The sequence below is a fragment of the Myotis daubentonii genome, chromosome X (genome assembly GCF_963259705.1).
Source record: "Myotis daubentonii chromosome X, mMyoDau2.1, whole genome shotgun sequence".
Classification (NCBI taxonomy): Eukaryota; Metazoa; Chordata; class Mammalia; order Chiroptera; family Vespertilionidae; genus Myotis; species Myotis daubentonii.
The window spans coordinates 132524996-132548384 of NC_081861.1; the positions used below are offsets into that span (position 1 = coordinate 132524996).

The 23389-nt window shown below is 39.2% G+C and overlaps 2 protein-coding genes across 5 annotated transcripts in view; one reads left to right on the top strand and one right to left on the bottom strand.

Moving 5' to 3' along the window:
• BMX (BMX non-receptor tyrosine kinase) overlaps nt 1-14136 on the bottom strand; it is a 46603-nt gene extending 32467 nt beyond the window's left edge. For 2 of the 3 annotated variants that reach the window (XM_059679989.1, XM_059679988.1), the window contains exons 1-6: nt 13986-14135; nt 7624-7770; nt 6162-6266; nt 4597-4678; nt 2339-2458; nt 64-128 (exon numbers count right to left, since the gene is read on the bottom strand). In XM_059679989.1, the coding sequence (XP_059535972.1) occupies nt 64-128; nt 2339-2458; nt 4597-4678; nt 6162-6266; nt 7624-7770; nt 13986-13988 (522 nt within the window). In that variant the 5' untranslated portion in view covers nt 13989-14135. Of the gene's footprint in view, nt 1-63; nt 129-2338; nt 2459-4596; nt 4679-6161; nt 6267-7623; nt 7771-13985 lie in introns of all 3 variants that reach the window. The other variant, XM_059679990.1, reaches the window with a different exon arrangement.
• Nucleotides 14137-19166: 5030 nt separating this feature from the next.
• Nucleotides 19167-23389, top strand: part of PIR (pirin) — a 75774-nt gene continuing 71551 nt past the window's right edge. The window contains exons 1-2 of one of the 2 annotated variants that reach the window (XM_059679673.1): nt 19167-19329; nt 20867-21006. In XM_059679673.1, coding sequence (XP_059535656.1) covers nt 20911-21006 — 96 coding nt within the window. In that variant the 5' untranslated portion in view covers nt 19167-19329; nt 20867-20910. Of the gene's footprint in view, nt 19330-19892; nt 20058-20866; nt 21007-23389 lie in introns of those variants that run through there. The other variant, XM_059679674.1, reaches the window with a different exon arrangement.

Below are 23389 nucleotides of genomic sequence, written 5' to 3' on the forward strand. Positions count from 1 at the left end.
ATCTGGCAACTCTTGATTTATTTACTAAATCCTGATCATGAGAAAAATTAACTGTTGACTTACCATTCTGTCTGGGAAGGCGGGAATTCTCAGTTTCTCTTCCTTTGTTGCAATGTGCAGATCAGCATCTGAAAAATAGAACCAAGTAATATCAGAAGTAACTTTAAATAAAACAAAGCAAAAGATCTAATGTTATGATTCAAACGATCTAGCTTACGTAATACATACTGCAGATTAAATAAATTTAGACACAACATCTTGAGTTATTGTTGCTTTCCTGTATAATACCCAAATAAAACACCACTCCCCACCATCATCAGTATTCTCCAAAAATAGATAAAAGAGTCAAGTTTCTCTAAGTCCTAAAAACTATTTATTTATACCAAATTTTCACCTTGTATTTGAGTAGCATATATCTAATTGCTTAGGAAGGACCTGTGACCCTAGGATTCAGATTCACGTCCAATTCATCTTTAATTGACTTATACAAGATTCTTATAACTAGCTGATTTATTAATGAACAAACCTGTTTTATTCATTTTTCTATTCTTATGATAATTGTTGGTTTCTCTTTCTTCCCACACATATAGATAAATATCCAGGCAGTGAGTGTGAAGCTATTATATGCCTTATAAATAGGGTGGCCATGTGGTTTATTGACCAAACTGGAACATTCCTGACCGTGATAAGTAGGCTTTTAATATAATTATACCAGGTCACCAGATGTAGAATGAGACTGTCCCAAACAAACTGGGGTGTATGGTCAACTTTTTCCTAGGACACGTACCCTGGAAAGAGGGTGGCCCAGGGCATTTTGGAGACAGAAGGAAGCAAAGACACTCAGTCACTTCCTTTATGTGCCCAGGAAGCTTTCCTATAACTCAGCAAAGGAGTCAAGATAGTAAATTACACTTGGACAGATAGACAATATTACAGCTGCCGTGAGACAGAATACTTCTATATTCTGCAGTTTCTTCAGAGGCTGGGGAAGAGCCTGTGGCACTTAGAACACATGGCAGGTGGCATCCAGCTGGAGCTTAGAAAGATAATCCAAAGGCAATGCTTTCTCTGGCCTTTCTCCTGATCTTCCCCTGGGAGTGAGGGCAAGGTCAGAGTTGGAATCTGTCCTGCTGGGTAATGATATCAGATCATGGACAGAATAATTGGGGGAAATGATTAATGCTGTAAGGAGACATTATTCTTCAGTCCCTCACAGTGGAGGGAAAATCCACATACAGTAAATTCTGAATAGTTCATTAAATCACTATAATTCAAGAGTATAAAGGGCAATGTGATCTCATTAAGATGAATAAATATTCATTGTGTAGTCTAATTGAAATAGAATACACAATGCATATTAATTCATTGATTTTGTTGTAAAATGACCAGCAGTAACATTAACATTAACATAATTGTCAGGTGTCAATACTGTTATAAAGTGAATGTGGATAACATTCCATATTGTCTGTGTGTGTTACAGTTTATAAAGTTTTATCACACAGTTGATCTCATTCAATTCTTTAAAGTCATAGTAATCCCAGCAAATTTTGTTCAGGCTGCTAAAACTGTTATTACTTATTGACAAGTTCATATCATTAAACAATGGTAAACTAAAATATATAACACTGTCTCATGTAAGTAACCTGGTGAAGGAATGGGACTCAAGGGTGCAAGAAGAAAATAACATAATTCTCTCCCTCCATTATCCCTTCAAAACCACTCCGTGGACTTTCTTTTCTGTCCCCAGATAAAATCTCAGGTAGATTTCTCTAGGAATATAACTCTGGATAGAACCCTTTACTACCTCTTCTGATGTTATTAAGAAATCAACAAACATGTAGAGGATGGCAAACCACTTTAAATATATATCTTAAAACTTGGCCATCCATCATTGTGTTATATATGGTGATTAAAAGTTTTACTTAAAATGTTATCCGTTGACATATTTTTAAAAAGAATGTTTTTTTCAGTTTATGATTTAACTTATGAACCATGGTGATATGTTCACCATGTTCTACCTATTTGGAGTTTATCTTAAACCAGGAAGAATTACAGGAGGGAATAAACAGCTTGATTTATTATTCAACTTTGAAAAATATTTCTCATGGAATAAAAGAATGACAGATGTTAATATTGTTATTATTTTAATAAACATTACCCAATTGACCCTAGAATTAGATTTCATTTGCCAGATAGCATCTGTGTGGCTGAAATTTCATGATGCCAACCAATATGGCACACCTTGTTTTCCTGAACTGCGAGCTGTTTTGGCTTGTGGCAGATTTGCCTAATGGGGCACCGTCTACCCAGGGTCCACCCAATAGAGGGGTCACCTTACATGCTTCCCAGAGAGTACATCCCGGGGCCGCTTTGCAACTCTGCTGGCAGCACAGGAACTTCCCGTCCACGAAGAACCCACTGTGGTACTTGATCAGCAGGTGGGGGTTGCCCCTTATCTCTGGGGAGCAGGCAGGAAGAAAACACATTCAGTAAGTGCTTTTATCAAAGAACAATGAAAACATCATTTTTGCCAGCAACCAGGGTAAGAGCAAATGGTTCCCAAAGGATATGTCTTTCACTTAGAAGTTAAAAAGCCCAAAAGAAAAATCTAGCCATGTATATAGAAAGAACAACTCAATAACCATATCAGTTTTTTAAAAAACTAGTAGAAAATGCATATACAGATCAGCTTGGTGTTAGGATTTTAGAAATACATTCATAAAAGAAGTAAGCGTGTTATAGCACATGTATGTTGTGCTCTTGTAGCAGAAAGAGACTGAAGGGTAGGACTAGATATTAGCAAAAAGAAAAAAAGGTTGCAATAAGTGTATATATCCCCCCCACTTTTTATTTTGAAACATTTCAAACATACAGAAAAGTAGCAAGGCTGGTACAATGAATGTCCGTATACCTATAGCTCTCTCTATATATCTATTTAGATTTTATTTTATTTTTTAATTCTTTATTGTTAAAAGTATTACATAAGTCTCATTATTCCCCATTGACCTCTCCCCAGCCATCCCCACCCCCCAGCACTTTATATTTATATTGTAAATTATTGTTACATTTGCTTGACCATTTGAGAGCAAGTACAGATATTATGACCTTAGTAATGTCACTCACAAATACTTCAGCATGTAAATTCTGTTAACAAGGACATGCCTTTATATAATCACAATGAAATTATCAAATTCAGGAAGTTTAACACATACACAATACTATTACTTAATATATATTTCATATTCAATTTTTTTCTCTTTGTCCCCATAATATTCTTTTTAATCATTCATTTTCTTTTGATCTAGGATCCAACCCAGAGTCATGGCATTTAGTTATCTAGTTTCCCTTGATATAGAACAGTTTCTCATTTTGTCGTTCATGACTTTGAACTGTTTACACTAAGGACTTAATGGTTTATGGGGCTACTTTTCTAGGAATGTGTGCATATTTTGAAACCTATGGAAATAGGACAAAGAAATCCAAAGAAATGAAATTGTTAGAGTGTCTACAGCAAGCTAGTGTCTCTCAAAACAGCAGAGAAACCTACAAGGTCTTAGTAGATAATAGTTCAAAAAGAAACTCTAGATGGGGAGGGTTGGTGCTACATGTGGCTTCAACTCTTTCCATCTTGATTTTTTATTCATCTTAAGGACTTCTTATTTTGATCCCAAGGGAATTCTGCTCCTCCTTTATAACCCTGACTCAAGGAAGTATATGGAGAGAATAATAACCACTTTGCTGGGTCATTGAGAAATGTATGTAAAGTGTCCAGCAGAGTGTTTGGCTCAGAGTAGGTGTTCAATAAACAGTGGGCTTTAGTAATATTGTTCTCTTAGTTTAACTCAGCTCAGCTTTCCTGAAAAGCCTGGCATTAAAAGAAATATCACTAAGTGCTAATGAGAATTAAAAATAAATTATTATAGAAACCACAGCAAACAAAAGGAGTTAAGTTTAGAAAACACTGGTTTCTGACCTTGAGCTTTCCCAGAAGCCTAGCATATATACTGTATTGGTTAAAAAGTTGGATTTGGGTAATTGAATTGTGAGTTTTCCATTGCTAGGTATGTGACATTGGCCATGTCTCTTTCACTTATCTGAAAAAAATGGAGACTATATGACCCATTTTCACAGAGTTGTCAAGAGGGTTACCTAAGAAAATGTTTTACAAGTACTTGATACAATAGCTGGCGAATGATAAGTGCTTAGTAAGTGTTAGCTATGACTTTAAATAAATATCCAAAGTACAGTAACTATAGGACCTGACATAACCCCAGAAGGACCTAGACTAGACTTTGTCCTGGAAAGGCAAGCAAAGTGGGTGGGGAGCAGGTGGCCTGGCTTCCTCCAAGCTGCTGGGAAGGACAATAGCCAGCACTGTGCAGGGCAGAAGGGGCAAGAAAGGTATCTGATACCCAAGCTTCCCCTATGTAACAATGAGAATGCAAAATGAGGACAAGCATGGCATATTCTCTGAGGTTGGTAGGAAAATCAGTAGATTCTGTCTTGGCATTGAGTCCTTTCACTGTCATGTGTTTCTTTCACCAACCCTCAAAAGAACTCAATTGATGACTCCCTTTTATGGCTGTTTAAAATTACCATTTTGTAACGCTTTCAACCACTGACTTCGGCTCTCTTCATTTGATGCATAGACATAGAGAAGCCCATCTTTATAGACAATCTGGAAAGGAGAAGATTTAGTGCATTTAGCTATAATTGCATCATAGTTCACTATGGTGCAACTGCAAATTTTCTGTTATCCAAAAGAGACCTTGAGTTTGCTTATATAATATCCATTAGCTCTGGAATTAGGAAGAAAAAAGTCTAGTTATTTTTATCCTCCACCTTTCAATGTGTTTTTTCCCAGACACCTCTACACTTTGGAAAATCACAGCAGAGAATTAGAAAATTATAAAATGTTAGATATAACAGATGTCTTAGTGTTCTGGTATATCCACCTACCCAGTGCATGATTCCTTTTACAGCCAGTTGGAAAATGTCTATCTGCTGTATTCTTTTTTTAAAAAAAATTTCATGAGGCCTTTTATTAAAAAAAGATAAAGACTGGTAATAAACAAATAAACATACAGCACATATGCTGTATAGTTAGAAGGATATCCTCAATATCTTTTCTTTCTTTCTTTTTTTTATTGCTTCAAGTATTACAAAGAGTATTACATATGTTCCCCCCCCCGACATCTGCTGTATTCTTAAAAGTACTCCCCCCCCCCCGACATCTGCTGTATTCTTAAAAATACTTTCAGGGATAGAATGTCCTTCATTTCTACTATGCCATCCTCAACAATTTTCATATAGTCTTATCATTATACAGTTTATGCTTATAGTGAGTAAAAATATGTCTCCTGGAACTTATCTCTGTGAGTCGTGTCCCACTCTAACAATCCTCAGCATGTCATTTTTCTATTCTTTAAGATACTTGTTTAAATGTTTGAGGATTACAATGTCTCCCCAGATCCTTCTCTAGTTTACTCACTTTTGTGGGGAAATAATACAGGCCATTTGTTAAACACCTACTTGTTTGGAAGATCTTTCCTAGATGCTTTAATACTTTAATCCTATCTCAAATTTGTGAAAAAAATTGATTATGCCCATTTTTCAAGTGAAAAATAAACTCAGAAACTGAGTATGTTGTCCATGGTTACACAAGTATAAGCAGTGGCTAGGAGCTCTGTGGTGCTCCAAAGCCTGTGTCCTTTAAGCACTTCATACCCCTGTGATACAAATTTGAAGCATCTTCCATGAACACAAACTTCCCTGGTTTCTCCCAATTGGGTAATGATCTTTTTTAAATCTGGAAGCACAAATTGTTCAGCAATCAGATTATTTTATTTCATTTTTGGCCACAGTTTTTTTTTTATACTAGCACTGGGTAGTCTGAACAATGGAAGGGTAGTCCATCTGCTTTTACATCAGAAAGATAGCTATTCATGATATAATAAAAGTAGGGCTTGACTTAATTCAAGCCACTTCCTAAGGCTACTGTAGGCACACTCCCACCTCCTATCTAGAAATGTTCCAAGCCTTGTCATTGTCTTAGTGAATCATTTTGCAGTATCTTTATTTATCCCCACTATATTGAGTTCATAATAGAAAATATTAAAAGAAGAGCCATCCATCCAATGGAATGTTGCCTCCCCCCTTACCTGAAATGGGTACTGTCTCTCCACAGGGGTCTGCTCCTCAAGATTGACTTTCTCCACACATCTGATGTTCTTAATATCAATTGATCCTTTTCTGCTACCTCTTTTCTGAATTAAAAAATATATAAGATTCCTCATGTAATACACAATGGTGCACAAAGAAAAGCATAAACTTAAGGTTATGCTTGGGAGGAAGATTGGGAAATGGGGTGGGCATGTGAGACTCATTCGAATTCTTCTGTAATAGACAAAATCCAATGACAGCAGAATGTATTTTCAAGTATGGAGACAAACTCATATATGCCTCCCAAAGCAAGTCTTTAAGCAGCACTTCATAATTTTGTTTGATAATCTTGAAACACATTTCAAATCATCTACCATGTGGTTAATCTACTCAGGGAGGGTGGGTGGGAAGAGATCAACCAATATATGCATTTATGCATAACCAGTGGACACAGACAATAGGGTGATGAAGACCTGGGTGGGGCGGGGGGGGGGTTGGCAGCATGCTGGAAGAGGTCAATGGGGGAAAAAGAGGGATTTCTGTAATACTTTCAACAATAAAGATAAATAAATAAATATAACATAAAATATAAAGATAAATAAATAAATAAATAAATAAATAAAATAAAAAAGATTTAACTCCACAAAGCATCTTCATTTGGTTTCAATTTTATGACAGTATTTCAGTTTTTTCTACTTTAGAGAAATAGCCTGTTTTCCAGCATTGTGCTAGGTAGGATCTTTCACCTTCAGCACTATTCGAGGCCAGATAATTCTTTGCGGTGGAGGCTGTCGTGTGCATTATAAACTGTTTAGCAGCATCCCTGGCCTCTACCCAGTAGAAGTCAGTAGCACACTATTCCCACCAATTATGGCAACCAAAAATGTCCCTAACCATTGTTAAATGTCCCCGGGGGGGCAAAATCACCCTCAGTTGAGAAACACTCTTCTAAAGTGATTTGCAATTTGTCTTTATAAAGTTAGCCAATGGTTGTGTGTGTGTGTGTGTGTGTGTGTGTGTGTGTGTGTGTATGTTTCTTTTTTACAGAAAACAAATAAAAGGTTGATTGCCTTTAAAAGGCTTCTCTGTCTATGACTTTCTTTTTTTTTTCTTTATTGATTAAGGTATTACATATGTGTCCTTATCCCCCCCAAAATCCCCCCTCCCACTCATGCCCTCACCCCCCTGGTGTCTGTGTCCATTGGTTAGGCTTATATGCATGCCTACAAGCCCTTTGGTTGATCTCTCCCCTTACCCCCAAAAGGTAGCCAATGTTTTAAAATCATTTTTTCTTGAATTAATTACACCTTGGTTAAGAAAAGACAAATGTAATAATTGAGTGAAAGTTGATCTCTACTGTGTAAGCTAAGAAACCTGATATTGTTTCATTATAATTAAGCACTTTATGGAGCCTTAAGAAAAATAAATAGTATAATAGCAATGGAATAAATAGGAACTCACCATTTTGTCATATTCATAATAGGAGAGGTTTGTTTTGGTCAAAACAAAAAGCCGCTCTTTGTAATTATTTGGTGACATTTTCTTCTTTTGCTGTGACCTTTTGAGAAGAAGTTCTTCTAGAATGGATTTTGTATCCATACTGTCGTCCTAAATAGAATAATTAAAATGAGTATTTGCATCATCTAGCTAGGTTCTCTTTTACTTTCATAATTTTTATTCCACTATTTTTCATTCAAGGATAATATAAATGATACAATTTTAAACGTTGGACTTAGATTTACAGAGGAAAAATAACTAAGCAGGCTCTTAACTAAACACACACATGCACATTTTTCCTACTGCTTTGGCTTTCACTTTTATAAATATGCTTAATTTTTATAGCATTTAATGCATTTTACTCATCTTACTCTAGACCAGTGATGGCGAACCTATGACACGTGTGTCAGAGGTAACATGCGAATTCATTTTTTTGGTTGATTTTTCTTTGTTAAATGGCATTTAAATATATAAAATAAATATCAAAACTATAAATCTTTGTTTTACTATGGTTGCAAATATCCAAAAATTTCTATATGTGACACGGCACCAGAGTTAAGTTAGGGTTTTTCAAAATGCTGACACGCTGAGCTCAAAAGGTTCGCCATCACTGCTCTAGATCGTAAATTCATCATGTTCACACTATCCTCCAGACCACCTCATCAAAAATCTCCTTATTCCTTGCCCAGCCAGCATGGCTCAGTGATTGAGTGTTGACCTATGGAACAGCAGGTTATAGTTCAATTCCCTGTCAGGGCACATGCCCGGGTTGCGGGAGGCAGCTGATCAGTGATTCTCTCTGATCACTGATGTTTCTATCTCTCTCTCCCTCTCTCTTCCTCTCTGAAATCCATAAAAATATTTTTTTAAATGTTCTCCTTATTTCTTGAGCATTCTATAGGCATTTGTTGAATTGAATTATATAGAATCAAACTTTTAAAAATTTGAACTCCACACAGCTCACCATATCTGAAGTAATTGATCAACTGAAATTTCTCATTTCTCTCCATTAAAGTGACCAGTTGTTTGACCAAATTATCCAAAGCACTGTGAGACTCTGACATCATTTTAAATAACACCCACAGCCCCTGATCATGATCAAATCTTTAACATAAAGGACATGGGTTTACTTTTCAATATTTCTGAAATAAAACACTTAAAATGATATCAAAAGAGATTTAAAAACTAAAAAATTGTACTTTGTTAACTAAAAACACAATTTTTCTTCTCCAACCATGTAAAACATAAATATTTTCAGGAAATAAATTTATTAATTTTCTGGTTCTAAGATTACTGCTGCCACCCTTAGTCTGATCATGAAAAGTACTGGTCAGCAGTAGGGCACAAGAGAAACTTTCTTGTGTTCTTTGCTTTGTGAAATCACATCATTATTAGCAGTCACATGTCCAATGGTTACCATCTTTCTTTCTTTATTGACAATCTGAAGATAATTAACTTTACTCACCTTACGTTGGAGAGGCTTGAAGTGTGCTTTAACTTTAACTCTGAAGCTCTAAGCAAAATGGAACAGCTCTGAGGCACCATCCCTCATATCCCCTCTGATTATGTCAGGGTCATGTATTAGAAGGTATTTGCATCCTATTTATCACTCTGGATCAGGAAGCACCCACATGGGCGTTGCTCTGTCTGGATGGAGGCAGATGCCAAGTGAACATGTCCAATCACTAATGGGAACTTCCTACTGGCCCAGGAATATGGTGGGTCCATGATGGCAGGGAGGTGGGAAGAATGGGAGACTAAGGAACACAGCTTGGCATTGAACAAACCATGGTCAGGCCCAGCCAGCTTCTGTCCTGACGTGTACCATGCCACACCTATTTTTCACCTTTGTTTCTATTAGAAACTCTACACATATGTCTGTTCAGATGAGATTATTTTCTACACCCAAAGTCCATGGCCCAAAGAGAATTTGTTCGAAGACTTATTGAAAATGTGAAGGCCCTCCTTTTTGTGAGTTAAAGTCCCCTTTTGGGCATACTTATAGGGCACTTTTGCCTTTTACATTTAAAAATTGACTAACAAAGCAAAAAGAGAAAGCTATGAAAATTCTTATCAAATGTCTTTTATATTCACAGCTAATACATTACTCCTCAAAGCCAGAGTGCTGGTTATCTAGGTCTGGTTAGTAGAATAGAAAGATTACTTTTCAAAATATTTTAGATGCTGAATCAATTTGTAACAGTAAGAACAGTGTTTTGAAAATGCAAATCCCAGTGTCCAAAATAGTTCTCAGTCTTTCCCAGTACTGCATGATGATACACACACTTTTGTGTTCATAGATCTTTCACATTCATCACATTAAAGATAGTGTTGGGAGTAAAGATAGTGTTGGGGAGAATTTTACCTAAAAAATTAATATGGTGAGTCACAGAAGTCACTGACAAATGAAATTCACAAAGTTGCTTCTGTCTATTGAAGGGAAGAACACATTCTCCAATAAATCTCCAATGATTTATACATGTTGTTGTGTCTAAAGCAATATAATTTGTCAGATTTCAACAAAATTGTTCGTTCTAAAATCCTGTCCCTTTGTGAATTATTTTTGGCTTTCATTTAAAAAATTGTGTAATATATGTTTATTCTGCAAAGCCAAGAACTACAGACAAGCAAAAGGAAAAAAACATCAACATGTTGGTAAACATACCTTTAGATTTTTATCAAGTATATACATGCATGTGTTTGTTTTTTTAAAAAATGAGTTCACAATCTGGCCAGTGGCTCAGTTGGTTGGAGCATTATTCCATGCACCAAAAAGGTAAGGTGTGGGTTTGATTCCCAGTCAGGGCACATACCTAGGTTTTGGGTTTGATCCCTGGTTGGGGCTTGTTCAGGAAGCAAACGGTCGATCTCTCTCTCTCTCTCTCTCTCTCTCTCTCTCTCTCTCTCTCCTTTCCCTCTCTTTAGAAGAAAATCAATAAACATGTCCTTGGGGAAGGAAGGATTTTTAAAAAAACAACTATGAGTTCACATACTGTGTATATGGATCTGTAATCTGTTGTTCTCATGTGATAAGCACTTGGAGCCACATGTCTTTGAAGTACTTCAAAATTCCATTCCTGAAACTGGATTCTCATTCTTCCTAAAAAACTTGAAGGACCCTGTTTAGGTGGTTCATACTTTTGTCATCTCCAGATCAGTTTCCTCTAAGACAATACCTGGTTCCTGCTCAAGTTTGGGCCTACCTTTCTCCTTCTATTTGCTTTTGTCTCCTTCTTGTATTTCTCTGTTCTATATTAGCCTAAATTCTAAATTGAAGACATTTCTCTAGTCTCCCTTGGTTTAGGAGGTGATAGTGAATGATGACTGATTTTTAGAAATGTAATCTCTTTTTACTTGTATTAGGACAATAAGTCAACAGGGCTCAGGTATCACTGTTGACTCAAATGCCTGTCCAAAGACTAGCAAACATAGCTCTGTGTATCCTTATTTAAGGGAAGTTCAGTTGGGAAGGTAAAAAAAACACATTCAAAATAAAATGAGATCTTAAAGCTAGTCTGTATTAACCAGAAAGCTATTTCCATAGAGGAGCTGGTAGGATTTGGCTGGAATCATATTACCAGCTACATAAAATAGACACATCAATTTGCCTGCCAAATAGCCCAAGCTACCTATTTCCATAAGCACATGAAACTAGAAAGAGATTAAAGTGCAGGGAGGGTGGCAACATTTAAAAAAAAACTTGACAGAAATCAATATAGTATTCTATAAGAAAGCCAGCAACCATTATATGCCCTATAATATACATAAAGATGCATGCTGAATTAACATGATTTGGAATCACTAGAGTTATTTAGTATTTATGAGGAAATGATATGAGAGTAAGGAACTTAACTCTGTAGGTCTATTCAGCACACTTGAATTTGAGCCTCCAGTGTGCTTGGAGTGACAATGAACGTTTGAGAGTTAGGTTTCCCAGATGGTTAAGATGCAAAGTTGCTGTGGGGTGGTAGACTCGGAATGCGTGGAAGAGGTGATAGTACTGTCATTTGTGAGCTGTGTCTCCCTGACAAAGCCTCTTTCCTGCTACAGATGTCAGTTTTCTGATCTGTAAAATGAGATGGGCAACAGCTCTTTCACTTCATGTAACTTAAATGAGAAATCTTATGTGAAAATACCAGGCACACTGTGGATACCGAATCATGATTTAAAAAGAAGGTGGAAGGAATCAACTCACGTGCTAGAGCGGAGTCTTTGCTATGAAAGGCTCAAGCAAGGAAAATTTTTTCCCCTTAAGATAATCAAGAAAGATGTTATGGAATGATAACATTAAAATTGGACCTTGAAGGATATGCGTGATTGTAGTAATAATAATCCTAGCTAACACTTAAGGACTCACCATGTGGCAGGCACTACTTAAAGCACTTTAAAAATATGCTTTCAGCCTGGCTGGCAAGGCTCAGTGGTTGAACCAAGAGGTCATGGGAAATTGAGGACCCTGTGACAAACTTATCTTCAAATATTTGCCCCAGGCCAGGCCTGCTTACCTTCCTGCTTAATAACTGAACAAAATATGATGGTACATTAAACAGGAACAAAAAGCTTAACTCAGAATCTGGTAAGTTGGTTCAAAGTGTAACTTTTAAGATGCTGGCTAAAGACAAATACCAGCTCCACTGAACCTGCCAAATGACTATTTCACATGATGTTATGTAGGAGAGAGAAAGCTACAATTGTCTTGGCATGATATAGACAGAAATCCTTTAACATTGACATGCAAGTTCTCAGCATTTTGAAAAACCATATGTTAATTGCTCCAAAATGAATTTATGAAACCAGATATTTTAGGAAGTCCATTTTGCACAAAGAAGGTGAGGATTCCAATGCAATTTTTGTTGGAGCTAAAATTTGCATTAGGTATGAAATTCATATTTGGTGTCTAAGCCCTTCCTTCTTTTCAGCCACCTCTTTCCTTTTGCTCCCTCCCCTTTGCCAGGGCACTCCTCTGGGGACCTTACTTACCAGAAAAAACAAAATGTGATAGATCTATGTCCTAATACTTTATGCTGAATTAGTTTAACACATAGCATTGCTAAGGGAATACAGGTTGGTATGTGCAATAGCACCCAGCTCCGGTGGGTTCAAATCCCTGCTCTGTCTCCATGCAACCTACCATGTTACTAAACCCTGCTAAACCTCAGCTTCCCCTTCTTAAAAGGAGTAAAAAAAAATAACCACCTCAAAGGGTTAGGAGGAGTCAAGAGAAAATGTCGGTAAGATGCCTAGCACACTAATAGATGTTCCAGAAACCCATCATCACTCCATAGGCAAAATTTTAAAAGGTCCATAGCAAAGTTTAAAACAAAATGACCCTTATAACCCTACCCCCAAGCTCCTAGGGATACGAGATAATGGGAGCCAGGAAGAGTCCCCATGTATTTGCTAGTCAATAAACACCTACTCTGCAGGTCTGTTACCATCCTTCAATCCTGGAACTGGACCTTAAAATCAGGTTGAGCCAGCCCTGTAGTGACTGTGTATTTGTGCCACCAGAGTTCTTATGAACCAATGTAAGATGCTACTTAAAATGTACTCCCTGGACTGGCAGCATCAGAGTCACCCGAGAGCTTCTTAGAAATGCAGAGTCTCAGTTCCCACCTCAGAACTACTACATCAGAATATTACTGAATTTTACTGAGACCCTCAGGTGATCTGTGTGCATAGGAGGTTGTGAAAAGCACTGTCCTAGATGACATTATAGCATACTATTTTTTAAAATCCAATGAAATCATCACATCCCACAAGAAATTTCAAAAGTATATGGATGTGAGCACACCTCATCAGCTTAGGGTTCACCTCCCTCACATCTTTCTATCTCCATCTAAAATACCCATTAGTCTCTAATTTAGGGAGGCTTCAGGAACCTAAGAACAAATATTTGTAGCTGAAATAAAATTATAATAACAAAGAAAGCAAAAAGAAGGAATGAATAACATTTCTTTGCCTTTCAGAAGCAGTTATAAAGCCAATATGAAAAGTCACAGAAAGGCAATGCCTAAAAAATAATGAGAAAAATCAGAGGAAATAACAGAAAGCTACATGGAGCTAGTAGTGATATACACATAACTTGACAGCTGCCCTGAACAAGATTCTGAGCTGGTGAAGGGTGGGGGGAGACAGAAGGAGAGAATTACATGGTCCCACCCAAAGTCCCGGAGGAACCCCAGCAATTTCAAATTAATATTTTTTTTGTATTTTTAAAAGTTGGCTCCCCAAATTTTGGGAACTTCAAGCTCTACAACACCCATATTCGAACCTGAGTTCCTGTAGGATATGACATTGCGTAGCCATTTGCCCCTTAAACGCACCATTTTGGCTTGTTCCGATGCCCGGTCCACCGCAGTGAAGTCAATCTGCTCTTGCAGGAACACAGCCTCAGCTGACCTCCTTCCAGCAGCAGCAAATTGTCTCACATTTTCCCTGCTGCCGGGTCAGAAATGGCTACATTACTCAGTGCCCCCAAAAGGTTTATTGTCCTGCAAGGCCTTACACAATCCCACAGGAAACCGCGCTCAACACTTAGCCAACACTTGTTGATCTGATTGAATGCAACAAAAACGGAGACAAAAGCATATTTCTTAAAGGTTCCAACTTTGATAACCAGGGCTCCTGCTTTTCCCAGGCAGCTCTTGGGTACATGTGATAACCCTGCCTTTGTTTATAGAACTCGAAGCTGGAAAGGACAAAAAAAATATTTCTGCAAAACCCTACTCTGACTCTGACTTCTCTCACATGAGTCAGGAAACCATGAGGTAATGCCAAAGTGTACAGAGGCTAAGCAATGAAAACTTCAACTCAACATTGGATAAAGGGAGGTGCTTTGTCATCTAGCTATTTATGCACCTCTCTACCCATCCATCTGTCCACCTAATCGGTATTACTACTACTACTACTACTACTACTACTACTACTACTACTATTACTACTACTGATTTTAGTGCAAAGTGAGTTGCTGGCATCAGTATACTTCATCCATAAACACCACAGTGTACAAAACATTAACTAGGGGTTAATTCAAATTAGCCTTTATTTTAACTCTAATACTATGATCTTGAAAGCAGTTTTCATTTGGCCAGAAGACACAACCTTATAAAAACTGAAAAATGAGAAAAGTTATCATGGTCACTGAGATAAGTATCAAAGGAATCATTCACCTAAATTTCTCTATTTCCCTGGTTCACAGATGAATTGGCCTTTCAGGGCTAAGAGTGTTGTGCTTGTGATGAATTCTAGGAAACTTCTGTTACTTAAAAGGAAGACTCATAAGCCATTCTTTTCTGGCACACTGCCAAAAGCACATGGGAAAGACAGGAACACAGTTATGAGTTTTGTACAACAGATGATTACATGCAGCTTCTGAGCCAGAACCATGGTCGATGGAACAAACCAGGTCTGTGTAGATTGCTCTCACAAGAGTGGAAATGGGAGTCATGTATCCCCATCTTTTCTGTATATATTTGGGTGTCCTCAACCACCAACACATTAATGGCCTTCATAAACTAATGTTTACAAAATAATTAGTCCCAGACTTAGAGCTAATTGATTTCCTGGGTTCAGTGAATTTGTATCCCTAGTATGGAACTGTCCAGAGATATTTGTCATTTAATGAACAGTAGCTACAGTGCCTTAGGAGGCATGTCACCAAAGCCTAATCAGTCTGCAAGAAAGAATGTTTTAGTTTACTGCTTGAAGGAGAAAAAAACGTTGCAAATAATGAAATGTCCAAGATGTCCATATATTTCTATAAAATATATCTTTGAGAAGAAAGTCAATAAGTCATACAGAAGAGGAAAAATGTATTTTTTTGAGTAAAGAGGGAAAAAGGTCAAATAAAATCTGTTGATTAGGTATCTTTAAAGATTATAATGCTGTAATTTGGAATTATTTAGGGAAAGCTCTCTTCATTGTCATATCAACATGTAATTTTCTTTGTTTCCCAGGGTTCCCAAGACCATCAATGGTCTATTTACCCACTCATATATCCAGCTGCCTGCTTTACATCTCTGTCTGGGTGGCAAATGACAGTGAGAAAAGTGCTTAAAGCTCTATGTCACGTTTCTCAGCTCAAAAGTGAGTCCTCCTATAGTGAAATGTGACATGCCCCAAATTCTATTTGTAAAAATTTGTCCCCTCCTAACTTTGTTTTTCCTCACTTTAAGTCTTTTAGTTTTTCAGACCTGACAATGCATGCCCTTGGACTTGGCTTCTACCTGTCACTGGATTCTCAAAGAGAAGAAAGGGAAGCTCTTACTCCTATTACAGTTTCGAAGGTGGAAGGGATTCTGAGGCTCAGAGGCAGCTTTAAAAAGGTGATAAACTGAAACCTCCCCAAGAGTATTACACATCCAGCATAGAAGTGGGTAAAAATGTACAGCGAAGTCATTCTCTCCTGTTTTCTTTTATTATGAAGTTGTCCCTGTGAATGCTGCTTGTAACAGAGGAGCCTTTTGGGACACCTGAACTTCCAAGGTTAATGCTATGGCCTGTGGGATTCAACATTTAATCTCTCAAGTCTAGTTTAATAATTGTTGATCTTGCCCAGCCAGTGTTGCTCAGTGGTTGATCATCAATCTATGAACCATGAGGTCATGGTTTGATTCCTGGTCAGGGCACATGCCTGGGTTGCGGGCTCCATTCCTAGTTGGGGGAGGGGGGAATGCAGGAGGCAGCCGATCAATGGTTCTCTCTTATCATTGATGTTTCTATCTCTCCCTCCCTCTTCCTTCCTCTCTGAAATCAATAAAAATATATTTAAAAAAATAATTGTTGATCTTGCTGGATTGCTAGTTCCCCTGGTAATAACATTTAATTGGATATCTCTGCTTTCTAATAGGGTAAATATTTGTAAGAGTTTTCCTTTAGCCCAGAGAGCTTTGAAAATCTACCTCATCTCTCCTGTCATATAAAATCATATTTTCCAATTATCACGAAACAAATGACTTGGAAACGGAGTGGCTTAAAATAACCATTTTCATTTTCTCACGATTCTGTGGGTCTGGAAGTGGAGAAGGACCAGTTGGGTATTCATGTTTCATTAGCTGGGTCAGCTGGGGCAAGAGGACCCATCTCCAAGATGGCTTCTTTGTCTATATATCTGGGTGTTCATGTCCTTGGCCTCTGTCTCTTTATTTACATGGCATTTCTTCCTCCAGGACCTCTCCTTTATGTGGCATGGGCTTCTCTTAGAATGGTAGTCTCAGAGCCATTGCTCTTCTTACAAGGTAGCTGGTTTCCAAGAGGCAGGAAGCAGAAGCTGCCAGGCCATTTCAGAATCACACCCAGAATTGGCACAGTGTCACTTCTACCATTTTGCATTGGTAGAACAGCTACAAGCCCTGTCTAGACTCAAGAGGAAGAGAGGTAAGCTCTGCTTGTGATGGGGGAGATTATCAAGGTCACATTGCAGAAAAAGTCAGGTCTGATGGGAAATACTGTTGGGGCCATCTCAGGAAAATAGAATTTTCCAAAGGATGATAAACAGTGACTGGTTAACAGTTGGTAAATGTAATGATTACTGTGTCAAACATCTCACCCAGACTTGAAGGGACAGAAAGGGAAGTTTTCCCAGAGGGAGTGATATCCCAACTGAGAGTTGAAAGATAAATGGGGATAAGCCAGATCAGTAGAGAGAAAGTTCCAGACAGAGTCACAGAAAGCCAACAAGAGAGAGAATGCACATCCCCAAACCTAAAAGAAGTTCAGCATTTCAGCATGGTGGAAAGAGGGGATGCCTGTGTGTGTGTGTGTGTGTCTGTCTCAGTTTGTCCTTTAACAAGTGTGGAGGGTGAGGCCAGGTTAATGACATCCTAGTATTTTCTCTTGAGGAAAATGAAGGTTTTAGGCAGTTTTCCATTTCCCTGCGACTTGGAGAATGAATTGGCCAGTGATAGGCCTGAAGGCAGGAAGAGTGCAGTGGCTAATAGAGAAGATGGATGGTAGCAATCAAATTGTGAAGGACTGTATGCATTTAAGAGATTGAAGGCAGAATTCATAGGATTTCAAGATGAAAAAATGAGAACGCTTGTGTTTCAGGCTCAGGCAACTGGCTAAATACTAAACTTTTGGGGGGAAGGAAGACAGAGCATTTACTAAAGATTGCAAACTGCCAGATAGAAAGCCCATGCTTCTATTTTATTTGGAGTCAGTTACAGAAGTAATTAAATGATGATATAAGGCACATTATTTCATGGCATTTTTAATGCTTATGTGTATTATTTAATTTAGCTTCAATCATCTAAGTAAGGTGGGAAGGGGTTTTGAGCCCCACTGACATAAGAAATCCAGGGGAAGGTCCTTGTTCCACTACTAACCTCTTTTAGAGCAGGGATCTGCAAACCAGGTCTGCAGCCACATCTGGCCCACTGTCTAGTTTTCACTTAGCCTGCGAGCTAAGAATGGTCTCTACATTTTTAAGTTGTGGAAATAAAAAAATCAAAAGAGGAATAATATTTTGTGACAAGTGAAAATAATATGAAATTCAAATTTCAGTATCCTTATTAAAGTTTCATTGAAACAGCCACCCATTTCTGGTATTTAGAAGACAGAAACATACCTGGTACCCCTGGTTAAGAATCCTAGCAATGTAATCTCACTTTATATAAAATCTAATGAACAAAAAAACCTGATGAACAAAATAGAAACAGTCATGGATACATGAAATAGACTGACAAATGTCAGAGGGGAGGGGTGGAGGGGACTGGATGAAAGAAGGTGAAGGGATTAGGCAAAGAACATATATGCATAGCTCAGAGACACAGGCAACAGTGTGGTGATGGCTAGAGGGAAAGGGGGTTCAGGGTTGGGTGGAGATAGGCAAAGGTGGGGGATTTGGGGACATGTGTAATAGTGTCAATAATAAAAATAAAGGAAAAAAAAGAATCCTACCAATGGATTAAAAAAAAAAAAAAAGAATCCGAGCAATTAACTAGATCCCTTCACTGGCTTCTGTAACTCCACCTTCCCCCTGGGAAAACTCTCCAATGCCTCCTCCTACTTCTAAGTGGAAAACAGCACGCAACTTATTTATGTAACAAACGACTGTGTAGTGCTAGGGACCTGCCAAGCTCATTTCATTTTCATCACAACTGTAAGAGGTTCTATTGTATGATCATCAACATCCCCATTTTACAATGGAAGAAACAGTGTCTGAGCCACGTGCAAAAAGGTCACAAGGCTAACAAGTGGTGGAGCAGGATTCAAACCTGGACAGTCATGCTCTGTGGGTTGTATGGCAAGCAGACTCCAGTTTAAGAGAGGTTTCCTACTGAGTCCATCTGGGACCTTCACCATAATCAGGGCACTTCTCAGGCCAACACATTCCTCTGAGGGTCCAGTCCCCCCCCTCCCTCCACTTCCGGGCTCAGGGGCGCAACTCTCCCAGGCGGGAGGGGCACAGGGGCCAAAGGGCAGCAGAGCTGGCAGGGGGGAGGGAAAGGCGGAGCGAGAGTCTCTGCAAGACCACGTGTCAATGAGGAGTATCGCCCCTGCCCAGGCCCTGTGAGACCTGTGAACTCCTGCCTCCCGCCTCTCTACAGCAGCAGCGAAGTGCTGAGTCACGATGAGACGGGTTCCTCCGCGCCCTGCACGCCTCCTCCCTGCGCTCCAGCCCACTGCCGGAGCTCACATTGCTGCGCAGACTCTAGCTGTCGCCATGTGAGTACCCGGGTGCTCACTGGGTGGGTGGTGGGGCGCGTGGGGGGCAGGGGCGGGGGGGGGGATGCAGGGCAACAGGGATCAGCACCCAGCCCATCCTGCTTCTGATGCCTAGGGAAGTCTCAGAGGGAGATGACTAGAGATGCTGTGTAGTACTTTGAAATTGGTGAAAGTGGTAGCCAGCTTTTCTTTCTGAATTCTAGGAGCCTGGAAGGACCCAGAAATAGTCTAGATGGAGTCAAAATACTTTTGAATTGCTTGTAGGTGATTATTGTTCGTTCTGTACAGCTTTGAAGCTTGAGAACTTCTGTTTCTCACAGTCCAGCACCCAATAAATATTGATTACCTGCTCCTCTTAGTGAGCCTTGACTGACAGGGGAGGGGAATTGCCAGGTAGAGTGCTTAGAGCACTGACTGCACTCCTTTGAGGTAGGCAGTCTTATCACTCCTATTTTACAGATGGTAAAACTGAGGAAGGAGAAAATTAGCAGTTGGCCTTAGGCCACACAGATGATACACGGGGAAGTTGGGATGCAAATCCAGGCTGTCTGGCTCCAGGGTTTATGCTCCTAAAGCATCAGTTGGTTTGAGTGGGAATCTTTGAAGGAATGGATTATATTTCTCTTGAAGAAAAGCTTTAGGGATTGAAGTTACTATCTGCAAGCATTTGAAGAGGAAAAGGGATTTGTTCTGTGCTCGGTCCTGAAATCCTGGATGCACTGCCAAAGGTACCTTCTCTAGGAATTTCCTGTGCTCTGAAGACTTGATGAGAAAGCCCAAAGATTTCTTGCCAGAAATGTTGGTCCTGGACTTCAGGGATAGATGGGTCTTTGAATTTGACGATGACCCTCAGAGATCCCTTTCAATGCCACTGTCTTCAGCATCTAGAGCAGCCGTGGGCAAACTACGGCCCGCGGGCCGGATCTGGCCCGTTTGAAATGAATAAAACTAAAAAAAAAAAAAAAAGACCGTACCCTTTTATGTAATGATGTTTACTTTGAATTTATATTAGTTCACACAAACACTCCATCCATGCTTTTGTTCCGGCCCTCCGGTCCAGTTTAAGAACCCATTGTGGCCCTCGAGTCAAAAAGTTTGCCCACCCCTGATGTAGAGCGTCACAGACATCTTGTTTTTCTTCTCTGTGTTCCTGAGTCACCATGTGAAGCTCTCTCAACCTGGGAGGGGGGGGGGCGGGGAGAGAAAAGGGGAGAGCAGTCTGAGAAATTTCAGTGAGGTAAAGCAGATAAAGTGCCCATACTAGTATTGCTAAACCTTGTAGAAGATGGCTGTAGGTTCATATGAGATAACAGTAGTAAATAATTAGTAGTTGGGAACCAAGTAAGTATTCAAACACATTCGTTCACCATCATGACTGCTGTTTAAATCACCTAACCCACATCTCGTACATAGGAAGCAATCAATAAATTAGTATTTTGGGCATGATTGATTTTAATATCCTTTATTTTGCAGTCCTTAGCTGTGACTTAGGACTTAGTGACTATTTTTTTGTTCCCCCCTACCTCTTGCCCTCCAGCCTCTACAGTTCAGCATCAGAACAGTTCCTTTTAAGACTGCAACATGGTGTCCTCCAAGAAAGTCACCCTCTCAGTGCTCAGCCAGGAGCAGTCAGAAGGGGTTGGAGCAAGGGTCCGCAGAAGCATCGGCAGACCTGAGGTATGTTGGTTTGGTGGCTGTTTTGTGCTTTTTTGAGGAAGGGACTGGTAGGACACAGAGGGCAAACTTGGGAATAGCAGGCTCAAAACCAACATGAGCTGCTTTGTGTGGGTCCATAGGAGTCAAGTGTAGATCTGGCATTTGTGGTCCCCTACGGACTAGCTCCAACCAAAAGGGGATTTCTGTATTGTGGATATAGAGGTCCTGAGCAGAAGGTGCAGATGAGCTTAATGAAATGTCTCTGCCTCTCTCTGCACACCCACATCCCACCAGCCTCAGCATGCGTATTAGCAGACATGCCCGCTGTATGCCCTCAACTCTACATGCCTACAAGTAAAAGTACAAGGGGCTAACTCTGAGTCTCAATTACAAATTCCTAAGAGAGAGAATCTGATTGGATTGGCTTGGGTCAGGTCTATACCCTTGGCCAGTCAGCCATTGCCAGGGATTTGTGTTCCTAGGGAGACTGCTGGGACCCAACACTGTGGTCCTTTTGTGGTGGTGGAGGTAAGTAGGGGCTATCAGAGAAGGCAGCTATAGGTTATGTAGATGTTTTTCAACATTAGAGAGCTCTTTCATTTGAAAATTATGGGAAACATGGGACTTGTGGAAAAGAAAATCTTATATGCCCATTAAATAATGGCTATAACCCAGGGAGTACTGTGCCCAGCACCCTACCAGATTAAAAAAAACACAACCAAAAAGTTTTTTGAGGTATTAGTTTCAGGTACAACATAATGATACAATATTTGTATATATAGTGAAATGATCACCAAAATAAGTCTAGATAACATCTGTCACCATACATAGTTACAATTTTTTTTCTTGTGATGAGGACTTTTAAGATATCTTTTAGCAAATTTTAAATATGCAATACAATATATTACCTATAGTCACCATACTGTATATTATATCCCATGTAGGGCAATGGATTCATTTTGAAATGTTTGTTCCTCTTAAAATCTGCTCTGATATTCTCATACTCTTTCTATCATTAGCTTACTTTTTTAACTATGAATAACTTTTGAGGTCCATCAACATTGTTTTCCAAAAGATATATGCAAACAGGATTATCCTAAGGGATTATTAAATGCACAATGGATGTTGGGAGATGCAGGTGGATGTGGTGTCATATTCTATTAGGCCACATCACCAATAGAACAGATGTAAAGAATTTGGACACCTATCAGTAAACCCATTATTATTTGTTGAGGGTAGTTAATACTTTAATTACTCCATCTGTCAGGAACACACCTGCTGAGGGTTTCTACATTGTTTTTGACTTGTGAACCCCTTTTGGTGGTTTGGTGAAACCTATCAATTCCTTTTCAGAATATTGTTTTTTAAATGCATAAAATACATAGGATTGCAAAGGAAAACTTTATGGTTAGCAAAATATTATAAAACACATTTGTAATCTAATAGTTTTACATTAAACAGCAAGACTTGGTGGCAGTTCTAACTACCTAATTTCAAAGTTGTTAAAAGCATGAAAAATAGTTCAATATACCTGCAACGACTGTAATATGAAATGTAAATACCTTTGATTTGTATTGGTGACAAAGTCACAGGTACTAGTATTTTACTGTGGTTCTTTTACTACATTCATAATTGAAGCAAATGTCAAAATTTCAGACTGGAGATGGATGATGGTGACTGTTGCACACCAATGACAGTGTGCTTAATGCCACTGAACTAATACATAAAAATGGTTAAAATGGTAACATTTATGTTATGTATATTTTACTACAAAAAAAGAAGAAAATTTCAGTTAGAGGTTAGTGAAAATAAGGATATACTCTTTTTTCCTCAGCCAAGTTCACAGCCGCCCTGAATTCTACACCAGTTAAGAGTCCCTGGCTCACTACCTATGCTTTAAAGACCCAAACATCTTACCTAATAATAGACAAACATGTAAATTGACCATACCTTCACTATGCTAACCAGCCAATCAGGAGAGTATGCAAATTAACCTAACAAAGATGGCGGTTAATTTGCATACATAGGCTCCCAGCAGTGGAGCGAGGCCTGACAGCCCCGGGGCTGGCGGAGCAGCGAAAGCCTCATGCCCGCGGGGCCAGCTCCAGCTGGAGCCCGGCCAGAGCGAAGGCCTATGTGCCGGGTGCCAGAGGAAAACCGGTGCCAGCAGCCAGAGGAAAGGAAGGCCTAATGCAAGTATCTCTTCGTGCAACAGCCCTCTGGTCTATCTATATAAAAGCCTAAGTGACCATTACAACCGGACAGACAACTGAACAGGCTGTGTGGGGTGACCAGGCTGGCAGGGGGGTTAGTGAGGGGCGACCAAACAACCGAGCAGCAGGCTGCATGGGGCGACCAGGCCAACAGGGGGGTTAGTGAGGGACGACCAAATGAACGAGCAGCA